This window comes from Tasmannia lanceolata, unplaced genomic scaffold, assembly GCF_043159265.1.
Source record: "Tasmannia lanceolata isolate RefF3 unplaced genomic scaffold, GAP_Taslan_0.1 ptg000037l, whole genome shotgun sequence".
NCBI classification, from domain to species: domain Eukaryota; kingdom Viridiplantae; phylum Streptophyta; class Magnoliopsida; order Canellales; family Winteraceae; genus Tasmannia; species Tasmannia lanceolata.
Genome location: NW_027518714.1, coordinates 19502044 through 19510234, shown reverse-complemented (window position 1 = coordinate 19510234; position 8191 = coordinate 19502044). Strand labels below are relative to the sequence as shown.

Sequence of the window (8191 nt, the reverse complement as noted above, 5' to 3'; positions counted from 1 at the left end):
TCCTTAATTTGGACTTCTACTCCAAAGCAGCCCTTCGAGAATCTCGTTGCAGACAACTTTCTCCCTTCGAAAGAACCCAAGTGGCAAAACAGACCAAACAAAAAAAAGAAAGCGAGACAGAGAAGAATAAAACCTGTATTTTCCCGTTGCATGAGAACTCATAGATTCTGAGATTTTGAGAGGTGGGTTTTGTTCATTCTTAGATTTTGAGAAGTGGGTTTTGTTGTTTGATGGCCTTAAGTGCAAACCCATCTGGGAATCAAGATGGTACCCACAATCCCTCTTCCTTCAACGGCGGAGGAAACCCTAATAATGGCAATTCAGGGGCGGTGAATTCGGTGCCGCACAATTCAGGTTCGACCCAGGCTTTGAAGCACAACCCAGGTCTGGCGGTTGAGTGGTCTTCGGATGAGCAGTTGATTTTGGATGAAGGACTCAGCAAGTGAGTTTTTTTTAATCTGTTTTTTTGCTTTGTTTTGATATTGTTGTGATGTGGTTGAATTGTGGGTTTGTGAAACAACCAATTACTCCAAAAGCTTAAGTTGTTAGAGTTGGTGTTATTTAATTATTTATATCTCAGTAGGGTTTTTGTGAATTACATGTTTGGAATTCATTGTTGGCTGGTGGGTTTTTGTTTTTGTTCTGTTTTTAATGGGTGGCCATTTGGTTCTCTTTTTGGGTCTTTTTTTTTTACATGTTGATTATTTGGAGCTCGTTGTTGTTGGATTTGTGATTGAATTGTGGGTTTATTTGGTTAGCTGATTAGTTTTTGATTCTATTTTTTTTATCCTCCTTGTGATTTTCTCTTTTAGGAATTTGGGTGTGTGTGTGTGTTTTTTTTGAGCTTCTTGTTGTTGCATGTTTTATAAGGAGGGTTTTTATTGATATTTTTATTTGTTTATTTTCTTATTTTGATTGCCTTTTGTTTGTTCGGGGCTTATTATTGTTGCATGTGGTTGAGATTTTGGTTTTTTTATTGATTAAATATTTGAAATTTCCTGTGAGTTTCTGGAATTTTCTTTCTGGATCTGTTTTTGAGGTTTTTTTTTTGCATGCCCTTTTAAGATTAATTTAAAGATATTTTTTTTTATCCTTTTTGAATTTTCTTATTTTGGTTGTCTGTTGTTTGTTTCGAGTTTGGTGTTGTTGCATAGGGGTGAATTTTGGATTTCTTGATTGCAATGTTTGAAAGTTATATTCATTTTCAAAAAAAAATAATTTGAAAGTTAATGTAGGCTTGTGGATTTAATTTAAAGTTTTGTGACGTGGGCTGCAAGGCAATCAAATTTGGAAATTCCCCACGTCTCCTTTTGGCATATGAGGAAAGGAAACGTTGTTGCATCTTTAGCAAATCTGCAAGTTGTTTTGTTAAGTAGTATTTTTGTTATTGGTTGGGTTTCCTATGTTGGGGATGAATTTAAGATTCTGACAACCAAAGAGAAGGAAACCCCTCACGTGCTTTCTATTTTGGGTTGGATTTGAGTTGTGTCAGAGAGTTAATAATAGAAGTTATATTAGAGAAGAAGCTAGGTTATCTTTTTCTTTTTTTTATATAAGCCTAAGTGCATGGGCTGTTGCACGTTCACTCTTGTTTTGGCTAAATAAACTATTTTACAATCTCTCTTAGAGACTTGTAATATTTTTCGTTCTTTGGACAACCCTTCGTGGATTCGAAGGTTTATTCTGATCGGTGTTGATATTGATCAACCTTGACTCGTTCTTCGCGCTTCCGGCAACGCCAGGTGGTATCAGAGCCACGCTACTTTCCATGGCTTCCCACGGAGAACATGAAAATCAAGAAACTGTGACGGTAGAGATGTTCAATTCTCTATAAGCTACCGTTAATCAAATAGCGGAGCAATTTGCACGGTTAAATCCTGCTGAGCGCGAGAAACCCTACATCGACGACGATGATCTGTGACGACAAGCTCAAGCTCTAACACGAGTTCCACGCCCCGGCCCTAAAGATACGTATTTTCATGATGACGGTTACTCTAGTGCGACGGAATTCGAAGAAATCATTCATCCGAGGTTTGCTCGTGGTCGCGTTTCGCAAACCGCGGCTCGTGGTCGCGAATATCGTATTAAGGTGGATTTACCCGAGTTTAATGACCAACTCCACATCGAAGATTTTCTTGATTGGATTGCGGTGGTCGAGAGACTTTTCGACTATATGGAGGTTTCTGAGGAGAAGAAGGTAAAACTTGTGGCCATCAAGCTTAAGGGAGGTGCTTCGGCATGGTGGGAACAACTACAACTCTTTCGTACAAGGATGAGAAAGAGACCAATCCGGATGTGGGCATGGATGTGTCAAATCCTTCGTGAGAGATTTCTTCCCATTGATTATGATCAGGTACTCTTTCAGCAGTACCAAAATTGTCGCCAAGGTAGTAGATCGGTGCGAGATTATACAGAAGAGTTCTACAGGCTATCATCTAGAAACGATATTTCAGAGATCGAGGCACAATGAGTGGCACGCTACAAAGGAGGCCTTCGCCAGGCAATCCATGATCAAATCGCTCCACCCGATTTGGATGCTATCTGAGGCGGTAAAGATGGCAAAACAAGTTGAGACCATGTTCAACCGTTTGCCTCAGAGGGATTTTTACGTGAGTCAAACCGTGGTAGAGACATCGCAGATGACGATTCCGATGGCTAAAGAGAAGGCGGTTTTGGATCTTCCTGTTGGGGTAAGTAAATCTGCCCAAGCATTCCTGACACGAGGAAGAGGATGCGGTGATGTTCCTACTGCTTCGACAACGACCCAAGTTCCACGGCGTGACCCGTATGAGTCGCAGTTCGAGCAACGGATCATATGCTACAAGTGCAACTAAGTGGGTCACAAACCCAATCAGTGTCCCCACAGTGGCCGGCATACTTGTCAAACTCTTACGACTCGTACGAGTCAACTCTCGAGTCGAGTCGAGGTGTCGGGCTTTCGAGTCGAGTCGCTCATGCGAGTCGCCTCTGTCGAAAACTCTTATGAGTCATTTGGTGACTCTTACAAGTCGCTCCGAGCTGAGTAAACAACCTATGACTCTTACGAGTCGAATCGAGTCGTTGGGCCTGGGCTTTCTTGTTGAAAATTTAGAAGTTGGAACTTAAAACTTAATTATTTTTGTTCATGCAAGTTACAAGCATGTAGTTATTTACTAGTAAATGGTGGGCCCCACGCCATCAAAACATGAGATGTAAAATGGCGGGCTCCAGTCAAATGCATAGGTTTGGGTAGGGACGGTGGACACCACCTTGTCAATAACATTAGGGGTAAAATGGTGGGCCCCACTTTCTACATTGGTTTGGGTAGAGACAGTGGGCCCCACCAATCCTAGGCATGGTCATTAAATATTGGGCCCCAACCCATCATAGCATGAGGTGTAAAATAATTAGTCCAAACCATTCAAAAAAAAAAAGAGTTGGTCCCACGGTGTATGCATGGGTTTGGATAGAGTTGGTGGGCTCATCAGATTAAGGGTAAAATAGTGGACCCTATCCATACTATTCTTGGGTATAAAAGGTGATGGATGGATAGATGGATATTTTTGGCTTAGTGCTTTATCTATGTGCAATTGGGTTATATTTTTTTTACATGCTTCATCTTTTGAGATATAATGATATTTTTTTCAACTACATTTCTACTCTTTTCAAAAACTCTTACGAGTCACGGGTTGACAACTAAAAATCTAGTCGTTGGTGATGAACAAGAAGAAGATGAAGAAGAGCATGAAGAGGAAAAAAATACAGAAGATCCCATTCCTACTACTTGTGCTACTGGACGATCCTTAGTGATGCATCGTGTTTTGTGCACATCAAAAGTAGAGGAGTTCACGCAGTGCAACAATCTTTTAAGGTGCAAGTGTATGGTCAAAGAAAGAGTTTGCAACGTCATCATTGATCGTGGTAGCATGGAGAATTACGTGTCAAAGGACATGGTGAAGAAGCTCAAGTTAAAGACAGAAAATCACCCTACTCCCTACAAGCTCAGTTGGATTTCAAAGGGTAATGAAAAAAAGGTAACCGAACGTTGTCGTTTTCCTTTTGAAATTGGTGCTTTTATAGATGAAGTTATTTGTGATGTTACCAATATGGATACATGTCATCTTTTGTTGGGGAGGCCTTGGCAATTTGACAGGAATTCAATTCATAAGGGAAGGGATAATGTCTTTGTTGTCTGTCAAAACAACAAGAGTTATGCACTTCAACCTATGGTGGATGAGAAGAACTCCGAAGTTTTTCAAGTGGAGGGGCAATCGTGTTTAGTGGTAAAAGAATCACTTGCCAAATCTAAGAAGAAAGAGATACGTGATGACATCAAAAAGAAGCAAAAGAAGCCTACTCCTCATAAAGCTAAGTGTAATGCGGAAAAACCAAAGCATCGGCGTGTCAAAGTCTTTGAGGATGGGGATGCTATGAAGACACCACTAATGAACTCGAGGTCGAGTTCTCTTTAAGTGAGAGGGAATGACGTGGGCTGCAAGGCAATCAAATTTGGAAATTCTCCACGTCTCCTTTTGGCATATGAGGAAAGGAAACGTTGTTGCATCTTTAGCAAGTTTGCAAGTTGTTTTTGTTATTGGTTGGGTTTCCTATGTTGGGGATGAATTTAAGATTCTGACAACCAAAGAGAACGAAACCCTTCACTTGCTTTCTATTTTGGGTTGGATTTGAGTTGTGTCAAAGAGTTAATATTAGAAGCTATATTAGAGAAGAAGTTAGGTTTTCTTTTTCTTTTTTTTTTATATAAGCCTAAGTGCATGGGCTGTTGAACGTTCACTCTTTTTTTGGCTAAATATACTATTTTACAATCTCTCTTAGAGACCTGTAATATTTTTCATTCTTTGTGGATTCAAAGGACAACCCTTCGTGGATTCGAAGGTTTATTTCGATCGGTGTTGATATTGATCAACCTCGACTCGTTCTGCGCGCTTCCGGCTGGCTACGCCATTTTGATTGCTGGCTATTCACGTGCTCTCCTAGGGCACTGTTTATTTACTGTTTTTCTTATTTTGACTGTCTACTGTCTGTTTTTGAGCTGGTTTTTGCTCCATGTGCATGAAGCCTTTTTTTTTTTTTTTTTGCTAATTAAGTATGGAATTTATGGTAGGTTTATATGTTTTTAATCCCCCCCTTTTAATTTCCTTTTTTTGGTTTTGTGCAGCTTATTTTTGAGCTTTTTATTGCTGGCTTGGTGTGATTTTCTTTTTTTTTTCATTGATGTGTGGAATTTATTGCAGGAGTATTTCTTTATTTCATCTGGGACTCAATGAACTTAAAGAGGCTGTCTTTCATTCTGATACTCTTGCTGAAATTTTAATCTATTTTCCAAACTACCAGAAGGCTGCGTCTACATTTTGGGGTATTATAGAAAGAGCCCTCGGTATGGTTGTGTGTCCTCATGGGTGATTTAGAATTGGGTGAATCAGGTCTTCATCACAAAAGGAATTGGAAAGTGACTGAGTAAAGGATTAAAATGCAAAGATAAAAGGACGGTTTTAGGATCTTTGGGGTAGCATAATAAATACATACTTGCTATGGGTTTTGAATGAGAGGAGCTTAGAGGGAAAATGTACGAATATACAATATAAAGTTAAAGCAAGGAACCCCTCAAGGGGGAAGAAAGTAAAAAAGCTTTAAGGCAAGCTTTCCAACTCCTTCCCTAGCTAGTATATTGGCATCACTTTTTGCCGATCTTCTCACATAGTGGAAGGAGACGGAGGATCCTTGACTCGGTCCATGATCTCATCACTCTAGTGGGCTAATCACCATGAGGGAGACAAACTTCCCTCCATCCATTTTATCATGTTGAGGGTGCCGCATTCCACTATCATTTGATCATGAATGGTAGACTCAATTAACCTGATGCCTTGAAGACGTGCTGTGCTTTGATCTCCGCCTCGTTGGAATCTCCGTCCCATAACTATTTTCTAATCGATTGGATCTGCATCAAGTCCTTTTCCTTTCCTTTCCTTTCATTGTATTTCTGGATATATTTACTCATAAATCCACCTATCAAAAGATATGCTAAAAAATCAAGAGAACAAATTTGGTCTTTAAAAGAAAAAACCCTAGATTTGAAAACAAAAGCTCCGAAGAAAGAAACATATTGTAAGACTCTCCTTTTAGTGGATCACAAGGAGGGGATCTCAGCCCTCAGATCTACTCATAGAGAAGACCCAATGAAAGCTAGAGCTCGTATGGACGTCAAGGGGATTTTCCTCTTTGAGTGGAAAATAAATGAAGAAAAGGCACATGTAGAATGACGTCTTTACTTTGAGTTCGGCTTCTAGTTCGGATCACAGTTGCACTCTTATACCATGTTGGAATAAAGAAGAATGGAGAAAAAGAGGAGGCAGGAGTAGAATAGAGAGGATGTGTTTCAGAGGAAAAAAGACCGAAATGCATAATCCAAAATTGTAAGTATAATAGTGGTACAATATATCAGTATGTTTTACATAATTATAGTTATATTAGTTGCGTGCGAACTGTGGTTGAGTTGAGTTGAATTGAGCTGTGTGGAACTGTGGTGCATGTATTATTTATAAATATTTTTATGAATTACATGTAGAATTTGCTATGTCCTAAATTATCAGACATGCGTGACAATGCACATCACTGGGTGTTTGATGTTTTGAAACCATTATAGATGGTTGCTTTGCTTATGTGATGGTCTCTAAGCTTGTATTTGTGCTCATTTTACCATTTCTTAAAGTTTCATCTTTAAATTCTGGCATTTGCATATTTTTTCATTTGTTTCTGTGATTCTACAGGATTTCCACTGAAATTTCAAATCGAAATGAAACGTTTATGTTTCTGTGGTGACTGAAACTGAAATGGAAACAAAAATTTAAAACCTTGATTTGGTTACAAAGCAATCTTACAGGTCGTACTTCATTATCGTCCAATATCTTCTACACGTAATAATCTGACATGTGGTCATTTGCTGTCTAAATTCCTTCCTTATAGTTATCGCGCTATGCAATATCTTCTACACATCTAATTACAAGGAGTTTTACAAAAGCAAGTGCATTGCCAATTTTTAAAGAGTCCAATTTGTATCTTCTTATATGAACCAAGATGTGCCAACTTATTTGATTCTTTAACTCACTCTTCAGATATGCCTCTGAATCAAACATTGTTCGCTATGCAAAAATTGCAATGGAGTTACAAGACAAGACAGTCCGGGATGTGGCCCTGCGGTGCAGATGGATGACCGTAAGTTCTTAACTTCCATCTAATGCTCATTTGAGGTTACACCCTTATTGATTCATTGACATACTATATGTAGGGTCTTTTTGGACTTGCTAAAAAGATGAATTGACGTGCACATGCGTAATCCATGGAAATTTAGCTACAACTCCACATGCTTCTAATTACTAAATTGCTTTCAAGCCTCTAGATTCCCAAATTGTGATCCTGTTGTATGCATGGATTTAAATTTCAGTTTGGGTCCCTACTGAAATTAATTTTTTTTTCAACTTTCGGTCAAAATGACAAAATTTCAGCTGAAATCCAAACCAAAATCCGAAATTTCCAGATTTCGGTCCCAATTCGGCCGAAACTTAAAACAATGGTTGTAAGTGCATCTAACCTAGCATTTTTTTATTCTTCAAAAAAAATATAAAAATATAAGACTACATGATAATAAGGAAAAAACGAAAAAGCTTAAAGTTTAATTATAGAAACTTCAGCCATGTTGCATGTCGATGTCAATTTGGCTAAAAATGTGAAGTTGTTAAGTCTTAAGTGTACGTGTAATGACCCGGATTTGGGGCAATTTTTTTTTTTGACATAATTTTTTTTTCAAATTCCAAAATCCCAAAATCCGAATCGCTACCCCAAAAGGGAAACAAGCGGACTAAACAAAACCCAATACAACTAACAAAGTAAAGGCACTTTGCCCAACAAGGCCACATGGCCACACTCTTCCCTCTATCCCTTTAAGCTCCCTTGTTTGTGTTCATGTCATCATCTGTACCTACAAAAACTCTGTGTAGTACCTGGGTCAGAACGAGCTGAACAAGATCCCTTAGTAGACTCACAATATAAAAGTCAATTTAACGAGCTTGTACTATAATAAGGTTTTATACCGGGAATATAAAGGAGTTGAAGCAAAACAAGCATACAAAAATCTCAACAAGAGGCATGTAGACAATCCAAAAAGATATGGAAAACATGAGAAACAAAGAGGTCA

The 8191-nt window shown here is 38.7% G+C and overlaps 1 protein-coding gene across 2 annotated transcripts in view; it reads left to right on the top strand.

The window, feature by feature from the left end:
• LOC143860761 (uncharacterized) overlaps positions 1–8191 on the top strand; it is a 30244-nt gene continuing 22053 nt past the window's right edge. For both annotated transcript variants that reach the window (XM_077371576.1, XM_077371575.1), the window contains exons 1-2: positions 1–442; positions 7113–7212. In XM_077371576.1, coding sequence (XP_077227691.1) covers positions 231–442; positions 7113–7212 — 312 coding nt within the window. In that variant the 5' untranslated portion in view covers positions 1–230. The remainder of the gene's footprint in view (positions 443–7112; positions 7213–8191) is intronic.